Genomic DNA, 21,489 nt, shown 5'->3' on the forward strand with positions numbered 1-21,489 from the left:
AGCGGCAGCCTTCATTTTGTTTTGACAGCAGAATTAATTGAGGGCTGAAAACAGTTGTAAAATTCCTCCCCGTATCAAGCTGTTCATTAGAGATCGCACCGTGGCCTAGGTCGTGTCAGAAAAATAACCTGCCTGTCCCTTGATGAAATAGCTGAACGGATGGCCGGTCCAGTGCCTTTAGAGAGGGAGCTTGAATAAACGTTCTACTGCGGAAACAATCCCAAAGTGACACGCTGCGAGGGGGGATTCGCAGTGTTCACCGATATCCAGCTGAGCTGTCAACTGGCAGCTAGCCAGACACGCAAACCCCCCGCTCTCTCCCCGCTCTCTCCCTCGCTCTCTCCCCGCTCCGCTCCGAGCACCATATGAAGCATATGCAATTTTTTAAAAACATTCTCCGCTCATGTGTGACTCGACTCCATGCTTCCCTCACAGAGAGAGAGAGAGAACGAGAAATAGAAAAGAAACCTCGTCCTCTATGTAAACAAAGTCGTCTGTCTGTTTATGAAATGTTTAAACGGTTCCTAATGCCGCCTGTGCAGATTTAGGTAGGATTAGCGTGTCTGGTGTGTAGGTTTTTTGCTGTAGTCCGTGTGTGCGTAAATATTGTCAGATGCAATTGTAGGATGCTGTCAGCGAAAGGTTCCTGCACTGTTCATGCTTTATTTCAGGCAATAGCAGTAATGGTCAGTCATGCAATGTGGAGTAGCCTAAGTATAGGCTTTAGAAATGTTCTTTCAAATATGTTTATTATTATTCTCGTATAATTGGTTATTATGGGTGTTTGGCAACGGCAGCAACTGTTTAATACTTTTGGAGATTATGGTAAATGGAAGTGTTCCCTCTTCGCTAAGTAAATATACCTGCTTGTCAGCACCGTGTGGATTGAGCAATTCTCTCTCTCTCTCTCTCTCTCTCTCTCTCTCTCTCTCTCTCTCTCTCTCTCTCTCGAACTAGTTCTTGGATGAGCTTGGTGTTTTGATTGGAACGGAGCGCACACACAAACAGCAGTCACGTCAGTGTGTGTTAGCCGGCGGTGAAGAGCTAACGGTAGACGGCCTGAGATTGCACAGTAGAGTAGATCGGTCATTGGTGTACTCTATCCACTTCAGTTGGCGTGACGCGTGCCTCGCCGCTTCCCTGCGCTTCTCCGAGCTCTGCGCGCCCTGAACAATGCGTAAATTCTGCCCGTGACTGACGTTCTCTGGGGAAGGCTGCATTGAACCGCTGTTGCGGTATATGTTTGACTAAAATATCATTAGCTTTTTTTTTTCAGGTCAAGGCATTTTGGTGCCATGGAAATAAAATCTTGCCCAAGGCTGGCCTCCTCCCCTCTCTTCTTTCTTTTCTCTTTTTATGGTCTCGTATAGGCTAGTAAATGCAGACTGCGTGTCGTGCATCAGCTTTTAAGAAGATAAATACAAAGGAACATGCTCAAAAAGGAACTTGCAACGGATCTGTGTTCTGATGAGTAGGCTGTGTAGTCACGGAATCCCTAGATTGCTTTATCAACGGACAAAATAGATAACAAAATTAATAAAATCATATTTATTCCATATATTATAAACTATACCACTTTAATCTCATGTTAATAGTAATTAACTTATTCAATTAACTTATTCAAAGTAATTTATTGTTCATAGATTATTCCTCTAAGAAAATTAACATAAAACAAAGTAAAAGTCATACTTATCGTCTTACTGTCTGCTGATGATAAACCATATGACAATAGCTTTTGACTGGTTGACTTGCGTCATTGCGCTAACATTATATGGGGTCTTATACTATTTACATGCACATTCATCATGAGTGTTGGTTTTTCCCACAGCTTTTTGAATTGTGTGTGTTAATACATCTCCAACCCTATGAAAACTCCCTCCTTAATGTTTTCTCAAGACGCGTGGCATTCCAAGTGCAAGAGCTCAGAGGTAAATATGTATAATTGATTAACATTAAATTAAGCCAGGTCTTTTGTTTTTCGCAGGGGTTTTTCTTATTCATTTATGTATGAATTATTTTTTCTTGTGAGAATCTGGTTCGGCTCCAAATTACATCAAGGTCATTCCTCCAAGCAGACTTGACCATTTTATTTTATTTTTTTAACGTGTATATTTATTGAATTATCACTATATGCTTTATCATTGGACGGTTAAGACTGAGATGGCGCCAACTCACAAGCTCTGTGTGTTTAGTGTGTGCGCACGCTCTCGCATGCAAGAAGGGCAGATCAGGTTAGTGGGGTGTGTCTGTCCATGGGTTTTAAATACCTCACTCTGTGACACTTTAAGTGGTTCAGTGGCTCAAACCTGTTAGAGGGATTTAGCACTTGCTAGTCTGCTTAGTTTGAATGGCAGGTGTTATTTTATTTGTTGTTTTCGAGCGGTTTGGTCTCTTTCTCAGGTTTACAGTATATACAGTATAATTGTCTTAAACGTGTGTGTATGTCCATGAGAGAGTGTGTGTCTAAAAGTGCTGTGAGGGTGTGTGTGTGTGTGTGAGAGAGAGAGAGACTGAGGAATACTGATTGCTTGTTAGTGTGGCTATACATGAATGCGCATGCTGTAATGTGTGTTTGTTTGTGTTGCGTGCTGCAGTGTGTGTGTGTCTGTATGTGTTCATGAGTGCTATGAATGTGTGTAGCGTGCTGTACTGCAGTGTGCTGTAGTGTTTTCCCCTGGTTCAGGATAGAGTGTCACATCTCGCTGATGGCCACCAGACACTGTGTTGACTGTGCTATTGACCCTGTCTGCCCTCTAGGATCAGTATGGACCATTTACCAAGCCTGTGTGTGTGTGTGTGTACCTGACTGGATGCTGTGTGTTCCTGCCAAGCTGTGTGTGTGCGTGTGCGGGCGGCATTCACAGCACTGCCAGCAGAGGGTCATTCACCTAGGGCTGGCACAATTACCGTATAACCGTGTAACCGACGGTTATGGATGAAGACCGTCATGAAAATAAAATAACAGTCTTAACCGTTTAAATTGTTGTTTTTGTGGAACAAACTGCTGACTGAAGACTGGACGGCCGGGCATTCATTCAGTTGAGTCCGTTTCTGTGGTAACATGGGCTCTTAACAACGTGCTAAAACAAGCAAGGCGTTGTAGAAAATGAGTCGGTTGCCTAGGCAACACCCCCCACAATGCAGCAGCATGGCATGGAAGCTCTAACCCTGTCAATTTGACTGGTAAACTTGTGTACACTCGCAATGGCTGCCTTTGTATTGTGATGCAATAATTTCCATGGAAATGTAGAATGTTCATTCAAATTATTTTAACTGATGTGGCTCATGCAATGGATTGTTTTTGTTTTATGTCAGTTGAGTTGAATCAACAAATCACGGCACATAGATGGCTACACCTCCTGCTTTTACTTCCTGCTTTTACTTCCTGCTTTGCTCCTATGGGTACACTCGCAATGGCCGCCAGTCTACCCATTTTGCCATTATTGACTTGAATGGAGATGCCTGTTCTATTAATTGTATTTATTTGGCAGCACATGCAGTCAGGAGAGGAGAAAATGTGCGTTTAAAAAATGGATATTTTTGGGCCTCCCAAGTGGCGCAGCGGTCTAAGGCACTGCATCGCAGAGCTAAAGGCGTCACTACAGACCTGGGTTCAATCCCGGGCTGTATCACAACCGGCAGTGATCGGGAGTCCCATAGGGCGGCGCACAATTGGCCCAGGGTCGTCCGGTTTAGGGGAGGGTTTGGCCGGGGGGGCTTTACTTGGCTCATCGCGCTCTAGCAACTCCTTGTGGCGGGCCGGGCGCCTGCAAGCTGACCTCGATCGTCAGTTCAACAGTGTTTCCTCCGACACATTGGTGCGGCTGGCTTCCGGGTTAAGCGGGCGGGTGTTAAGAAGCGCGGTTTGGCGGGTCATGTTTCGGAGGACGCATGACTTGACCTTCGCCTCCCGAGCCCGTTGGGGAGTTGCAGCGATGAGACAAAAAAATTATACATAATATATGTTTTGCTGTTTGAACGGTTATTACGATGACAGTGGTCATTTTGCTGGCCAATTACCATCATCCAAAATTCCATGACCGTCACAGCCGTACATTCTCCTCTTAAATGCCAAATTAACCTAACTTATTGTTTCTGTCTTATCAGGAGACTCTAGGGAAGGGATGGGCAACTGGCGGCTACATGCGGCGCCCCTTTCGGATCAATTTCCCCCCCAAAACACACAAAACCCCTCCCCCAAAAGTTAGCATAGTAGAATACACCAGGTGCAATTTCAAAATGTGGTTGTGCATCAACAGTTTTTCTCTTATGTCAGTCACTGACAGTCACTCAATTAGACCATGTCAACTAAAAATGTTTTGATTGGTAAGTTAGTTTAGCCAGCTATCTAAACTTGTAGTAATCATGGTCAAATTACCATCCGGGGGGCCTCCGTTGATTTTGTTAGTTACTCTCACTCAGATATCATATTCAAAACTGCAAACATTTCTCTCCAACCTATCACAAAATGAGTAGAATTGCATGAAATCAGTTATAAAATTCAAAATCTTCTCTCAGCCCTATGGCAAAATGTGTAGAATTGCAGGAAATGAACTCTTAAAACATATTTTACTTAGTGCCCCCAAAAGGCTAGGGCCGGCTCTGGTAAGGATGTGGGTATGCAGACCCGCGAGTCATTGTGGCCCCTCATTATGAGTTCAGATGTTTTGTGGCCCCCACCCCCATCAAAGCTGCCAATCCCTGCTCTTAATGCCAAATGAACCTAAATGATTGTTTCTGTCTTATCAGGTCCTATTGAGTTTGAGGAGTGCAACACTGCCATCGCCACTGAAGGTAAGTCACACACACACGCTTGTGCCCTACTGTTCTATAGTCTATTCCCACCTCAATGAAACAAACCAACAGAAAACTGGATGAAAATCTGAAATAAATGTGAAAAGTCAGACTTTATATTTCACAATTAAATGTGTGGTAACACTTAGTCTAAATGTTTTAAGTTGTCTGACCACTTCTCCAGCTCTATTGTGATACATTTAAAGAATTATGAGTGTTTCTAAAAGTTACTGATTCATCACTTTTCTTTCGTTTTGGAGTTCACTGATATTTGTCAAAACAAATACATTTGTTCAGTCTCACACGCACTCCTTTGGTTTGTTACTAGGAGCCAAACCCAAAAAGAGAAAAACATTTGCGATCCCGGGCCGCCGGAAAGACAACAAGGACACAGACTCCACGTGAGTATACGGTTTCTGCTTTTACACTTGGAAAAGTATTTATCAAGGATTTGTAAGTAGTTTATATAATGTTAATTATGTACTTTCCACTGTCTGGGACTAGGATGGGATGGCTTTGTGGAGAGTCTTTAAATGACTGGTTCTGTTTCAAATTATCCAAGATAAATTCAAATGATCTTGCTTTTTAATGGGGGTGTCCTGCAGACCTACAGTTGAAGTCGGAAGTTTACATACACCTTAGCCAAATACATTTAAACTCAGTTTTTCACAATTCCTGACATTTAATCCTAGTAAACATTCCCTATCTTAGGTCAGTTAGGATCACCACTTTATTTTAAGAATGTGAAATGTCAGAATAATAGTAGAGAGTGATTTATTTCAGCTTTTATTTCTTTCATCACATTCCCAGTGGGTCAGAAGTTTACATACACTCAATTCGTATTTGGTAGCATTGCCATTAAATTGTTTAACTTGGGTCAAACGTTTCGGGTAGCCTTCCACAAGCTTCCCACAATAAGTTGGGTGGATTTTGGCCCATTCCTCCTGACAGAGCTGGAGTAACTGAGTCAGGTTTGTAGGCCTCCTTGCTCGCACACACTTTTTCAGTTCTGCCCACAAATTTTCTAGAGGATTGAGGTCAGGGCTTTGTGATGGCCACTCCAAAACCTTGACTTTGTTGTCCTTAAGCCATTTTGCCACAACTTTGGAAGTATGCTTGGGGTCATTGTCCATTTGGAAGACCCATTTGCGACCAAGTTTTAACTTCCTGACTGATGTCTTGAGATGTTGCTTCAATATATCCACATAATTTTCCTTCCTCATGATGCCATCTATTTTGTGAAGTGCACCAGTCCCTCCTGCAGCAAAACACCCTCACAGCATGATGCTACCACCCCCGTGCTTCACGGTTGGGATGGTGTTCTTCGGCTTGCAAGCAACCCCCTTTTTCCTCCAAACATAACGATGGTCATTATGGCCAAACAGTTCTACTTTTGTTTCATCAGACCAGAGGACATTTCTCCAAAAAGTACGATCTTTGTCCCCATGTGCAGTTGCAAACCGTAGTCTGGCTTTTTTATGGTGGTTTTGGAGCAGTGGCTTCTTCTTTGCTGAGCGGCCTTTCAGGTTATGTCGACATAGGACTCGTTTTATACTGTAGATATAGATACTTTTGTACCTGTTTCCTCCAGCATTTTCACAAGGTCCTTTGCTGTTGTTCTGGGATTGATTTGCACTTTTCGCACCAAAGTACGTTCCTCTCTAGGAGACAGAACGCGTCTCCTTCCTGAGCGGTATGACAGCTGCGTGGTCCCATTGTGTTTATATTTGCGTACTATTGTTTGTACAGATGAACGTGGTACCTTCAGGCGTTTGGAAATTGCTCCCAAGGATGAACCAGATTTGTGGAGGTCCACAAAAAAAATGTCTGAGGTCTTGGCTGATTTATTTTGATTTTCCCATGATGTCAAGCAAAGAGTCACTGAGTTTGAAGGTATGCCTTGAAATACATCCACAGGTACACCTCCAATTGACTCAAATTATGTCAATTAGCCTATCAGAAGCTTCTAAAGCCATGACATCATTTTCTGGAATTTCCCAAGCTGTTTAAAGGCACAGTCAACTTAGTGTATGTAAACTTCTGACCCACTGGAATTGTGATACAGTGAATTATAAGTGAAATAATCTGTCTGTAAACAATTGTTGGAAAGATTACTTGTGTCATGCACAAAGTAGATGTCCTAACCCACTTGCTAAAACTATAGTTTGTTAACAAGAAATTTGTGGAATGGTTGAAAAACGAGTTTTAATGACTCCAACCTAAGTGTATGTAAACTTCCGACTTCAACTGTAGGTTCAAGTATCTCAAATACTGTATTTGTAAATAGTATTTGAAATAAGTATTTGAAAACTCTTTCAAATAGTCTACTATTTATAGGAAATTATTTGAAAATACTTCCAATAGAAGTAGGTGATGCGGGCCACATTATTTGAAAATACTAAAATACACAGAAACAAGAATTTAAATAACAAATATTAAAATACTCATGTAACCCAGGTTTGGTGGCCTGATGGATGATACTCATTTAGCTTCATTGGACTCAATGATAAAATGTTTAACTTTTATGACCATGGATTTTTTATGAGTATGAAACTACTCTTGGTTGTTTCTTTTGGCCCGTGCTCAGGGAGTCGACAGAAGTTGAAGCTGCTGTGAGTACCCTTCAGTTACATACTTTAAAATGGCATTTATTTGAATTACATTAATTCAATAGTATGTATGATACTGTATTATTATACTAGTTAATTATTTTGTAGTGTCATCATCATGCAATAGTATTGCAAATATGTGTAAATTATTGAAGTAGTAGTGGCAGGATTTGCTCAATCCCTTCACTCCTTTTTTTTCTCTCTGCCTCACTTTGCCTCACTCTCCCTCTTTCTCTCTCTCTGCCTCTCTCTCTCTCTCTGCCTCTCTCCCTCTTTCTCTCTCTCTGCCTTTCTCTCCCTCTTTCTCTCTCTCTGCTTCTCTCTCTCTCTCTGCCTCTCTCGCCCTCTCTCTCTCTCTCTGCCTCTCTCGCCCTCTCTCTCTCTCTCTCTCTCTGCTTCTCTCTCTGCCTCTCTCGCCCTCTCTCTCGCTCTCTGCTTCTCTCGCTCTCTGCCCCTCTCTCTCTCTGCTTCTCTCGCTCTCTGCCCCTCTCTCTCTCTGCTTCTCTCGCTCTCTGCCTCTCTCGCCCTCTCTCTCTCTCTGCTTCTCTCGCTCTCTTCATCTCTCTCTGCTCTGTGCTGTAGAATAATGCCAACGGAGCTCCTCCTGGGTACTATGGCACCATAGACTTCCAGAACGCTGTGAGTGTCACACACATGCTAGCAGAAAATACCACAGCAAGTTATGTGCATTAATGACCCAATATTTTGTTGTCTCTCTTCTAGAATGTTCCTACGGTTGATGAAGATGGCTTCTGTATCAGACCGGAAGACCGCAACGAAAATGATATCCTCCAACACTCTTTGTATTCAAAGGCATCTTATCATTCCTTTTTGCACCGATCCCATTCTAAGATGTATTCAATTAGATGTCACTCTTGGTTTCATGTTACCATGTCACTATGAAGCCACTATATTGCCGTACAGCCACTAATCTGGGCTGGCTGTGTGTTATGGTCTGTTCTACTCCTTAACCTTGTGTTCCACATGCCAAAGAGAACTCGTTCTATTCATCGAGTGACTCGGAGGACGAGGATGAACCCAGGAAGTTCCGCGTGGAGATCAAGCCGGTGGCGCCCAACAACGGGACGCACCAGAGCCGAGCCACCATCGACGAACTCAAGGCCTCCATCGGAAACATCAGCCTGTCGCCACCAACCTCGGTACGTCAATTCTGTAGTCTGTACAACTTCATTTGATAGAAACCTGTTGCTCCACAATCCTGTCAGAGATTCCACACACATATTGACAGTCACAAACTTTTCGGTCCTCTGTAGCTCAGTTGGTAGAGCATGGCGCTTGCAACATCAGATTAGTGGGTTCGATACCTGGGACCACCCGTAGGTAAAATGTATGCACGCATGACTGTAAGTCGCTTTGGATAAAAGCGTATGCTAAATGGCATCATTATTCTATATTATGATCAATATATCAATCAATAATTCCTCACCTCCCACCTTGGTGAAGGAGTCCTCCACACTTGAATACTTTGAAAATACATGTTTGGGATAAAGGAGATCCGATATCCTACAAGGTTAAGACTAAGACAGTGATATACAGTACTACCATTACCACTGAAATAATTCTCTAAGCATGTAGATACACATTTATTCTGAGCTATATCCTATCTAACTCCATAAGATTTCCACTGTACACTTCAGCTGGACCCAGTCACTAACTTTAGTGCGTCTACTCTCTCAATTTGCCTGTCTGAGGAGCAGTAGAGTTTCCCCGTCTGTCTGTCTGTCCCATCTCCTCTCTAACACTAGGGGGCAACAGTACATTGTATTTCCCCTGTAAGTTCTGGGAAATGGGTACTTATCAAAAAGCTCTCCTTCTGACAGAAACATTAGACAGTCACTGTATCATACATATTTGAAAGTCTTTACTGCTGTATTCCTTTCTTCTCCCTGGTTGGACCATTGTCTCTGTTCTCTAAGATGAGTCACTGTGGACAATGGGAGTGAGTGAGCTCATTCAGAAAGTTAAGTTGAGTTTTTCTTGAAAGATTGAAATCTCCACACATCAGAGTGGAGTTAGAATTCAAACATCATTATTTTTCATTTGCCTGTGTTTGTTATTTACAAGACCGGTAGTAGGGAACAAAGTGTCACAAATAGTCTCCACTTTTGGTCACTTGTTTTTTCTCTTACTTTAACACAACTGTTTAAAGGCACAGGTGGAATGGCAATGTCTCTAGTCTCTCGAACACTCTATTTAACCCCCTAGAGTCAATGTCCGCGCCCCCGCGGAAATCAAATTAACATAATCAAAAAATCCCCAATGTCACTTTAAGCTAGAGATATCTGTTTTTTGCATTGGATGCGTCTCAATCAACTGCGTCCGCCGATGTCACACTTCCGCATCTGTGGTGAAAGATGAAAGGGCTAGAGGTGGGGTTCTCTGTACTTTATGACCCCCACAAGCGTCTTGGGACTCGTCTGAAGTCGGTACAGCCGATCTGCCAACTTCTTTCTGTAGCGTCCGAACAGTGTGGGCTACACACTAATATGGCCCCTCGGTGGAAAGGGGATGGACTCTCACGGACATGTACATATCAGTTGTTTTTCTCTAAGATGTCCACAGGCCTCACAAGACTCGTCTGAAGGTCCCCCGGTACCAGTTAAAAAGTAGAGTGTATATATGGAGACTGTAAGGGGTAAAATACATGTAGAAAAAACAACAACAAATGTTTCCTGATCTTTCTTATATCTCTCAGATTTTTGGGGGACTATCTGTTGTTACATGTAGATAATAGCAGTAAGGCCAAATAAAAAAAAAACATAATTATTTTAAATATACAGTACCAGTCAAAAGTTTGGACACACCTACTCATTCTAGGGTTTTTATTTCTTTTTACAATTTTTTACATTGTAGAATAATAGTGAAGACATCAAAACTATGAAATAACACATGGAATCATGTAGTAACCAAAAAGGTGTTAAACAAATTCTTCAAAGTAGCCACCCCTTTGCCTTGATTACAGCTTTGCACACTCTTGGCATTCTCTCAACCATCTTCATGAAGTAGCGGGATTGTTTCGGATGCATACAGTCCACATTCGAAGTTCCCAAACAGCAAAAACATTCAATGAGATCCAGGGATATGGTGCAACAAAAAGGTTTGTTCCTCTTATATCTAACAAGAAATTATTCTCCAATCAACTTAAAACATAGATTACTTGATGTGAAAAATACATAATATGGCCTGTTTGGCTATGTCTGAATGGTCAAAAGACTATACAGCTCCCCTGTCTAGCTAGGACTCCCCTCCCCCCGAATGCCCAACTTCCTGCCTTTATCTTATCACTAACACACTTACCACAGTACAATGAATGGGCAACAGGGGGAGGCAAAAACTAAGGTACACTAATAACAAAGGAATACATCTCAATCAGGTAAATATAAATCATAAAGGTACGTACCTAATATTTCATCACATACATTCATATTTCATATATTTACACACACGAACATGGAGCTCTGTATGTTCTGTCTTTTATACAAATATGTCTAAATCGGCTCTAACATACCGGCCCCTAATTGTTAACTGCACTGAATGCATAACAATTACTTAATATAAAAAAATTGAGCCAACACACAAAACATACTATACCAGAGCAGTATTACAGTTAATAGCTATATACAAATATTCAAGGTCCCATTTATGACAAGAGTCCATTGATCTCAGTCCCAGATTTGAAGTGTTCAACATCAAAAAAATGCTCCGGACAAGACCTTTGGCCCCTGGCAAAGCCTCCACCACACGCCCCATTAGTTTCTCTTAGTTTTGTTCCACTTGTTCCGCTCCTGCATAAGTGGAAGATACTCTGTTATCCATCTCTTCCAGAAGAGGTCAGTGATATATTGTACTTGCTTCCATCTCCTTCGTGAGTATAGGTCTCTTCTCTGGAATAGCCTGGTGGCAGGACTGGCTTTGCTTTCAGATGAAGCAGATGGTTCGGAGTCAGGGGTTCTAGATCATTTGGGTCATTCGTTACAGTTGTGATTGGTTCGTCGTTCATGATCACCTCAACTTCACACAAGGCTGTCTGCAAAGCCTCATCATCCAGGACTGAATAGAGGATATTTTTCACCAGTCGGATCAACCTCTCCCATACTCCCCAATGGTGGGCTCCAGAGGGAGGGTTGAATGACCATGTCGCTCTTTCAGCGCTTCTCCTAGCTCTCTCTGTGTGTTCCAACAAAGTTGGTGCCATTGTCTGTTCTGATACTTGTTACTGGGCCCTTTCGACAGATGAACCTGCGCAGGGCATTGATGCAGGAATCAGTATCCAGATAACTAGCAACTTCTAGATGGACATCTCAACTCACAAGGCAAGTAAAGATCAAACCATACCGCTTCACATGAAAGGCGGTGACACCCGATCTTGTGGAAGGTCGGCCACCTTCTGTTCTCCAGCTCTAGCTTGCATCTGCCTACAGAAGACACAGCTCTTAAGGATCTTCCTTGCTAAGGAGTTGGGACAGGGAATCCAATATTGCTGGTGAAGTCTGGAAAGCATGTGACCTCTCCCAGAGTGGCCAACCTGCTCATGGATGTGGAGTAAGATCAGTCTGGAGATGTGGGAGTCTTTGGGCAGGATCATATGATTCTTTAGTTCCGTAGGCATAGCAGCTTTGCTTAACCTTCCTTCCACTCTCAGAATGCCATTGTCAACAATTGGATCAAGCTTACAGATTGAGCCACTTCCCTTGGCACATTGTCTTCCTTTCCCAACGAGTGCAATTTCTTGTTTAAAGTGTCGTCTTTGCTCAAATCAAATTATGACAGTTTCTGCTTCATCTAGGTCATCCACAGACAGACTTTCTTTTCCACATGTCAGTTTGAACTTGTCAATTTATTCCTTCAGTGAGTTTGTTAAACTCTGAAATCCTGGATCAGTTTTTGTGAGAACTTTCCTTTTCTGGCTTAACTGTAGAAGAAGTAGTTTCAGTTTCAGCATCCAGGCAACTGCTTTCTTCAAGCTGTTCCATGTCGAATAGTACTCAATCAGTTTGCTGGTTGGACTCTTTTCTTCCACACTTGTACTATTCACGAAGACGTCTTTTCTCACCTCTGGATCATCCGGAGGGATGGAGCCAAGCTCCTCAGGGACTTTCGGCCATTGTGTTTCTGCTTTTTCCAGGAATTCTGGTCCTTTGAGCCATCTCTTTGAGTTCAGGAAAGTTTCAACATGTAACCCTCTTGAGGCATCGTCAGCTGGGTTGTGTTTGGAGTTCAAATAACTCCACTGTTTTGCTTTCAATAGGTCACGGATCACAGCAACCCTATTAGCCACAAAGGTATGGAATCTCTTGGTATCGTTGCAGATGTATTTTAGCACAGACTGACTGTCTGTCCCGAAAGTTGACTCCTTGAGTTCAATCTGGAGCTCCAACCTTAACATCCGGTCCACTCGCACCGCAAATGTTGCTGCAGCAAGTTCGTCTGTGGATCGTCATCTGCTTGAGTGGAGTCACCCTTGATTTTTTTCCAGCATGAATGCGATGTGGATCTTTTCCATACCGTTTGTGAACCTAAGTAACTTGCCGTGCCATAACCTTGTTCACTTGCGTCACCGAAGGTCTTGACTTGACCAAAGTTCTCAGGCATCATGCACCTGTCAGTCCAGCTCTGAGAGCCATCTCTTCCATGAAATAGTGTTCTTCGGGGATGACTTTGTCCCATCCACACTTTAGCTTGCAGAGCTCTTGAAGAATTTGCTTTTAATATGAATGGGGCGAGGAAACCTAATGGATCATAAACAGAGCTGACAGTTGAGAGAATACCTCTTCTTGTAAGGGGTCTGTTCTTGATAGTGACTCCGTGAAGGAAATCTCCAGTATGGACACATGCTGGATGTTGTTATATTTACCATTTGCATTCGGACCGCAAGGACAGCTCGCTTGGAAGGACTTGAACTCCTAGAATTCGCCAGCCGTGAGTAACCACTGCGAATGAATAAGCTGCCCTGTTCAATGCAATCGTTTGATCAAGCATATTTCACAGAAACATATTGCACAAACACAGTCTTTACAACGTTCTGTCCTCAATGTGAGCAGTTTATTTTTTGGATGCAATGTTCAGGCGTTCACAGAAGTAGCGACAGCATAACACAATCATCCAAACCGGAAAATGTTGGCTACATTAGTCATAGCACTGAGGAAAGAGTGACCTAACACAGGGCGGTCGTATTTAGCTAACTCTCGGCTGACAGAAACCATAATATGAATGAGCTAATAGCAATTATTATTTACAATTCATCACATCACGGGTGACCTCACCAGTGATCGAAATAATTGAGTAAACCACTTTAAAAACAATAGAAAGTAATCTGACGATGGGTCGTTTGTGCGCGCCGACATGTTTGTTTTTTCGCGTCAACCGAAGATTAGAGGTTACAAGATGAGTTGGGTCTGTTTTACAGTATGCATGTTGAAGGGAGTGTGTCGTCTACCATCATTCACTTCCATCATTCACTTCCGGAAGTTTACTGGAAAGATGAGTGAACCATCCCTTCTCCTCATTTTGGTCTGACAGACGATTACGTGACAACCAGAATGCATTGCAAACATGGCGCCACACATAGCTGGCAATTAGCTTAGCATTAGCTCATCATAATCAGTACAACCCTCAAAAAAGTATTTTACACACATCATACAGTATGTGTCCATTACAATCTATGCAAGAATCGGAATGCATGATTTTGTCACCAGGACTTGAAAACATGAATAAAACAGTAAATACATTATGCTCCATACATACATACGGTGTGCTACAGTAGAAACGACAACACAATATACATAAACTACAATGATAATGTAATAAGGCACTTACTTTGATAGGAACGCACACATGTCCAAAGTTATTGTTAGTAGTGAAGGCAATGCGGGTGCCAGCCGGAAAATGTGCCAGGGAGGAAAAAGTTTGCTTGGGCTCTCGTCGAAGAGAGAAGTTTGTCCGGCTCAGTAATGCCTCAAAGGTAAATTGTCCGCAGCAGTGAAATGGGCTACTTCTTTGTGAATGAATGAGGAGGCGGAACACACCTCAATTCAAACTGTTAGAAAATGTAACTTGTTACTAAATCATTTGAAATTGACAAGTTGAAATGTAGCCTGTAGATAATTAGCAGGCAGCGTACCTTGGTTTGAGGGCAGCGTGGGTTAACTGTCCTGTTGCGTAACAATCACATTTTGTAACAGTGAATGCATTTTGACATCACGCACATAAAAAAACTCACGCTGGGGCGACCGTTAAAGATATTTGGAACTCGCGTGAAAAGGTTAATAAGTACATGAAAAAAAATGAACTATGTTTCCTGATCTTATATCTCTCAGATCATCACGCAGACACTTCAGAACAAACTTCCTTTTTAGATATTTGTTTGGGGACTATCTGTTCCATGTAGTGAATCTGTTATTTAATGCATTTGTATGGGCTAATAGCAGTAAGGCCAAACAATTTTTTATCAAATGTTTTTAGATAATTTTTTTATACTTCAAGGGGTCTTAAAATTCCAAATCAAAGAGCTAAATAATCCTTGGTATGGCTTTCTTAAAACAATTCCATCTAGTTTAGTAGAATCTCCCTATCCCCCGGCTTAGACAGATGCCGCTTCTGTACAGTTAGTTGCGTGGTGTTACACAGTAGAGTCAGTAGACAAACACACACCACTTCACCCTGCTGTCACGTAACGTTATGGGATGGGATAGGATGGGTTGGCATGCAGAGACTGTCAGAGCTGCACCGCACGCAAAGCCTGGCCTGACCTTTGACCTCTCTGCCTGGAGTTGAGCTCTCCATTCAACCTTAACTGACTGACTTGCCATCTCATCTCTCAATCTCTGAGCCTCTGTCTATCTCTCTCTGTCTTTCTCTATCTGCCTGCACAGGTTGGAATTAGCGCCTGCCATTAAACTTCACTACTGTGTTTGTGTGGGGAGTCCCCCCCTATCAGCGAGAGGAGTCCTACTGCTCACTAAACAACTGTCACGGAATCTCTCTCTCTTTGTTTTCTCATTCATCCTCTCACTCGCTCATTCACTCTACCACACTCTCTTTATCTCTCTCTATTGGTCTTTTGCTCCCTCGTTTTATTAGGGTCATTTTACTTCTTGGTTTGGACATTACTTGTATGTGATTATTTATGCACCCTTTATAGGGGTTAGTCGCCCATTAAATGTGACAAAGTGTGTAGAAGTGTTTTTCCAGATATGTTTTATACATACTGTTTGTTTTAAACAATGAACTTTGGCTAAAATTCCTAAATGTATGGATAATTTATTAGATATTTTCTAAGCATTAAGGAGTATCTTAAAGAAAAACATTCTCTGGCTATTCCAAGGCCTGAACTTCTGACTTGGTTCGTTACAAATAATATTTTCTCAGTACAACGACAGAAAACAGCAACCTACTGTTTGTCTTTTTTTCTACTTTGACTTTCACCTAAATACTGGAATATTCCCTCCTTCATGTTTTCTCTTTTATCACTACCTCCTTTAAATCTCGTAACTATTTTTTTCCACTTTAATGTTGAAGAAAATGTTCTGTGCTCAATGTTCTTGAGTTATAAAATCTAGGTGACGACGAACATTGCATCATCTGGTGTGAATTATTGAAGACACTTTCCTTTTCATTTTTCCTCCCCATTCTTTGCCGTTCGTCTTTCTCCTTCTCCTGCCCGGTACACTTAGCTGCTTCCCTCTAAACCCCTTCTGTTCCTCTTCTTTTTCCCTCTCCTTATCTTTTTCAGTGTGTGAAATAAAGGCTTTATTGGAATTGATGGTCTTAGCTTCCATTGGGTCACACAGAAGTACATGCAGATCTTCTGTAGGTTGCCGTGACTAGCAGTGTCGGTCTCTCTGTCTCACCCTCTGTGTGTAGTACCTGATTGAACCCAGTGCAGGGTTAGATACTGTGTCCTGTCTGTTCTGTGCAGCTTACTCTTTCACCCTAGGTTAAATGTCTTATGTGTGTTTGAGGCTTAATCCTGTGATTGACTGTTTTTAACACTGGTGTGAAAAAAGTTAATAGTTAATAATACAGTTTTCAAGTTTCCATGTATCAATTACACTGAGTGTACAAAACATTAAGGACACCTGCTCTTTCCATGCCATAGATTGACCAGGTGAATCCAGGTGAAAGCTATGACCCCTTATTCATGTCACTTGTTAAATCCACCAATCAGTGTAGATGAAGGGGATGAGACTGGTAAAAGAAGGATTTTTAAGCCTTGAGACAATTGAGACATGGATTGTGTATGTGTGCCATTCAGAGGGAGAGTACTAAATCGGTGCGCCTGGCACCTACGACCATACTCTGTTCAAAGGCAGAGTATGGTCGTAGGTGCCAGGCGCACCGATTTGTATCAAGAACTGCAACGCTGCTGGGTTTTTCACGCTCAACAGTCTCCCGTGTGTATCAAGAATGGTCCACCACCCAAAGGACATCCAGCCAACTTGACACAACTGTGGGAAGCATTGGAGTCAACATGGGCCAGCATCCCTGTAGAATGCTTTCGACACCTTGTAGAGTCCATGCCCTGACGAATTTAGGCTGTTCTGAAGGCAAAAGGGGGCGTGCAACTCAATATTAGGAAGGTGTCCTTAATGTTTTGTATACTCAGTGTATACTCTAACTGTTCGGGACAATTTTGGGGTTTTGTGTCGCCACTGATAAATATAGCCTGTACTGCACATATCTCTGTTTTTAGGAAGTATTATTCAGAAAGTAAGTTATTACTCAAGTGTTGATTCTTAAAGAGTAATGGATTGAGGAACTCTTAAGTAACAGGCAAAAGTGAATTGACCCTGCTCTATTGAAAATATAGTACTTAAGCCATGTCTGAAAATCATTTACAGTCTGTGATATTGACATCTAAGTACAGACACTTTTCAAGCACATTCCAGATACAAACATGTTTTTACATACATATCTACTTCAAATGTACTTTCCCTGATGTTCAGTTTGTCTTTGTACATTAAGAAGTATGTTCTGGGTTTTCTAGGGAGTCTTTTTTTGTGGAGAATGAGGGCTGAAGTTCACAGTGTGTCCCAAGTGTGTGTGTGTGTGTGTAACTTATCCTTGCTGTAGTTAATTTGTGTGTTTTATATTCTCAGGGTCAAATGCGAAGGAACCAATCCAGTGAGTATTTTATTTTACACTCCTCGCTCTCTCTCTTTCTGTCTCTCTCGCTCTCTCTTTCCTCCTCTTCTGTGGCTGCAACCAGGGGGGTTTTCAACTTCATTCTTCTTAGCTCGGGTCGATTTTTTTTCCCCCAAAATCCTATCAACCTGGCCAAAACCAACATATCCCCAGCGAAAGTAAACATAGATTGTTTTTTATATGTGTGTATTTGAGAAATGACTTCCATTCCTCCTCTAAGCTATGAGTAAGATGAATTGCTTAATTGCTTGTCTTTATTTAGCATGTCAGAAGTTATATTTTTCCTCCTGCGCTTTGGCAACTATTTGTATGTTTTGCTATGTTTGATTTTCTGCTTGGACAAATTAATGCTCGAACAAGTTAATTAATTATCTATGGAGGAATGCAACAAGTCACGTAGTCTCAAACTGTGAACTCACTATGAAATATTAGTGGGGGTTAGCGAGTAAAGGATGAAGAAAGAAAAATAAATATGAAGAATATTATTTATATGTACAGTACCAGTCAAAAGTTTGGACACACCTACTCATTCAAGGGTTTTTCTTTATTTTTACTATTTTTTACATTGTAGAATAATAGTGAAGACATCAAAACTAAACTATGAAATAACACATATGGAATCATGTAGTAACCAGAAAAGTGTTAAACAATTCAAAATATATTTTATATTTGAGATTCTTCAAATATCCACCCTTTGCCTTGATGACAGCTTTGCACACACTTGGCATTCTCTCAACCAGCTTCATGAGGTAGTCACCTGGAATGCATTTCAATTAACAGGTGCCTTCTTAAAAGTGAATTTGTGGAATTTCTTTCCTTAATGCGTTTGAGCCAATCAGTTGTGTTGTGACAAGGTACAGAAGATAGCCCTATTTGGTAAAAGACCAAGTCCATATTATGGCAAGATCAGCTCAAATAAGGAAATAGAAACGACAGTCCATCGTTACTTTAAGACATGAAGGTCAGTCAAAACAGAACATTTCATGAACTTTGAACGTTTCTTCAAGTGCAATCGCAACAACCATCAAGCGCTATGATGAAACTGGCTCTCATGAGGACCGCCACAGGAATGGAAGACCCACAGTTACCTCTGCTGCAGAGGATAAGTTCATTAGAGTTACCAGCCTCAGAAATTGCGGCCCAAATAAATGCTTCACAGAGTTCAAGTAACAGACACATCTCAACATCAACTGAATCAGGCCTTCATGGTCAAATTGCTGCAAAGAAACCGCTACTAAAGGACACCAATACAAAGAGACCTGCTTGGGCCAAGAAACACAAGCAATGGACATTATACCAGTGGAAATATGTCCTTTGGTCTGGAGTCCTAATTGGAGATTTTTGGTTCCAACCGCTGTGTCTTTAGGAGACGCAGTGTAGGTGAATGGATGATCTCCGCATGTGTAGTTCCCAACGTGAAGCATGGAGGAGGAGGTGTGATTGTGTGGGGGTGCTTTGTTGGTGACACTGTCTGTGATTTATTTAGAATTCAAGGCACACTTAACCAGCATGGCTACCATGGCATTCTGCAGCGATACGCCATCCCAGCTGGTTTGGGCTTAGTGGGACTATCATTTGTTTTTCAACAGGACAATGACCCAACACACCTCCAGGCTGTGTAAGGGCTATTTGACCAAGAAGGAGAGCGATGGAGTGCTGCATCAGATGACCTGGCCTCCACAATCCCTCGACTTCAACCCAATTGAGATGGTCTGGGATGAGTTGGACCGCAGAGTGAAGGAAAAGCAGCCAACAAGTGCTCAGCATATGTGGGAACTCCTTCAAGACTGTTGGAAAAGCATTCCAGGTGAAGGTGGTTGAGAGAATGCCAAGAGTATCCAAAGCTGTCAAGGCAAAGGGTGGCTATTTGAAGCATCTCAAATATAAAATATATTTTGATTTGTTTAACACTTTTTTGGTTACTACATCATTCCATATGTGTAATTTCAAAGTTTTGATGTCTTCACTACTTTTCTACAATGTAGAAAATAGTTAAAATAAACACAAAAACCCTTGAATGAGTAGGCTTTTAGGAGTGTATTCCATCCTAGGGTTAGGCTCTCAGGTGCCAGGTGAGTACTATGTACCTCTCTAGTCAGTTTGACCTCCCACCACACACCATGCCAGGTAGGCCTCCAGACCCCCACCTCAGTCCCACCGCCAACTGCCACAGCCTAGGCTAGTGGACCATACAGTACCTTGGCTTATTCTGTGCTCTACAGCTATAGCTAACATAGCTAGCTAATAACAATGCTATTAGCAATGCTTCAAAACTAGAATCTTCACCATTTCACAAAACTAGAGCTATGCTAACAGTATGGAGATGCGGCGTTTGTGGCTATATTTGCCACTGTCTTAGAGGAGACACTTAAGTGTAAGTAGTTTGATGTAGATCTGAACAAATATATGTGTCCAATAAAGGAAAATCTTGCTGGTGGGGAACCTCTGCTTCACATAGCACCTAAACACACATTCTAGTTTGAGCCACACAGAGCACTGCAGCCCTGTCCTTCAACATGGGCTCTCTGGCTCTCTGCAGTGTGTGTTTATGTACGGGCGTGTCTAGGTGGGTATGTATGGGACAGACCTCTGCACCTATGTAACATTGTGTGTGTGCCGAGGTTAAGTCCGTCATTTGTATGTTCTTTCCTCGACCAGGCGATGAGTTGGGAAAGACCAGGATTCCAGCATCTTTCAACGAGTAAGTACAGGATAAAAAGTCCCCTAACTTTCGCAGCTAAAAACTGGCTCAGAAACAATCACAGTAAAAGCTCCTTGACTGACACCCTCTAGTGCCCTTCTCTCACTGTTTAGTAATTGCTCTCATTTCTATCTCTCTCTCTCTCGCTCTCGCTCTCGCTCTCGCTCTCTCTCGCTCCCTCTCCCTCTCTCTCTCGCTCCCTCTCCCTCTCCCTCTCTCTCTCGCTCTCTCTCTCTCTCTCTCTCTCTCGCTCTCTCTCGCTCTCTCTCGCTCTCTCTCGCTCTCTCTCGCTCTCTCTCGCTCTCTCTCGCTCTCTCTCGCTCTCGCTCTCGCTCTCGCTCTCGCTCTCGCTCTCGCTCTCTCTCTCTCTCTCTCTCTCTCGCTCTCGCTCTCTCTCTCTCTCTCGCTCCCTCTCGCTCCCTCTCTGCAGTAGGCCTGCTTTCAATAATGACCTTCTCTCTCTGGATCCGTTTGGCCCCACCCTGGGAGGCTCCTCCTCATCAACAGGTAAGCCCCGCCCCAACCCACCATGTTTTTCTCAGAGCTGTATAAACAGAGTTTCGATGTACTCCTATGGGTGGCTAGGCGAGTTCGGTGACAACCATGGGGTTCTATCTAGATCACTTTCCTAAAGTATGGGTCGCGACCATGTTAATGGTGGGTCATTTGGGATCTGAACTTACTGTTGAGAGTTAGAATAGTAGAATGCACAAGGTGCATTTTAGAAATGTGGTTGTGCATCTGCAGTTTTTCTCTTGTTATGTCAGTCACTGACAGTCACTCAATTAGCCATGTCAGCTAACATTTTTTAGATGAGTAATTGAGTCTAGCCAGCTATCCGATACCAACCGGGCACGCAGGGCATATGCCCAGGGGCTTTGACCCCCAGGGTGCCCCCATTTTGATTTTGGTAGTCACTCCCACTCACATACTGTATCATATTAACATGGCAAAATGTGTAGAATTGCAGGAATTTAGCTTTCAAACTGCAAATGTCTCTCCATCCCATAGCAAAATGAACAGAATTGCATAAAATGTGTTTTAAAATTGCAACATTTTCTGCACGCCCCATGGCAAAATGTGTAGAATTGCAGGAAATGTACTTTAAAACATAAATGTTTCTCTCCGCTGTCAAGAAGGGGGTCACTAAATTCTTTTGTACTATTAAAAATGTTTTTGGACCTTTCATTATGGTATATTTTGTGTAGGTGGGTGAGATTT

General features: G+C 42.4%; 1 protein-coding gene across 2 annotated transcripts in view; it reads left to right on the top strand.

The window, feature by feature from the left end:
* LOC311100031 (F-BAR domain only protein 2-like) overlaps nt 1-21,489 on the top strand; it is a 93,893-nt gene that overhangs the window by 51,373 nt on the left and 21,031 nt on the right. For both annotated transcript variants that reach the window (XM_084140764.1, XM_084140765.1), the window contains exons 9-17: nt 4,750-4,794; nt 5,123-5,195; nt 7,382-7,406; nt 7,986-8,042; nt 8,127-8,187; nt 8,388-8,563; nt 17,522-17,546; nt 20,226-20,268; nt 20,699-20,775. In XM_084140764.1, coding sequence (XP_083996890.1) covers nt 4,750-4,794; nt 5,123-5,195; nt 7,382-7,406; nt 7,986-8,042; nt 8,127-8,187; nt 8,388-8,563; nt 17,522-17,546; nt 20,226-20,268; nt 20,699-20,775 — 582 coding nt within the window. The remainder of the gene's footprint in view (nt 1-4,749; nt 4,795-5,122; nt 5,196-7,381; nt 7,407-7,985; nt 8,043-8,126; nt 8,188-8,387; nt 8,564-17,521; nt 17,547-20,225; nt 20,269-20,698; nt 20,776-21,489) is intronic.

The sequence above is a fragment of the Coregonus lavaretus genome (genome assembly GCF_964263955.1).
Source record: "Coregonus lavaretus genome assembly, chromosome: 24".
NCBI lineage: Eukaryota > Metazoa > Chordata > Actinopteri > Salmoniformes > Salmonidae > Coregonus > Coregonus lavaretus.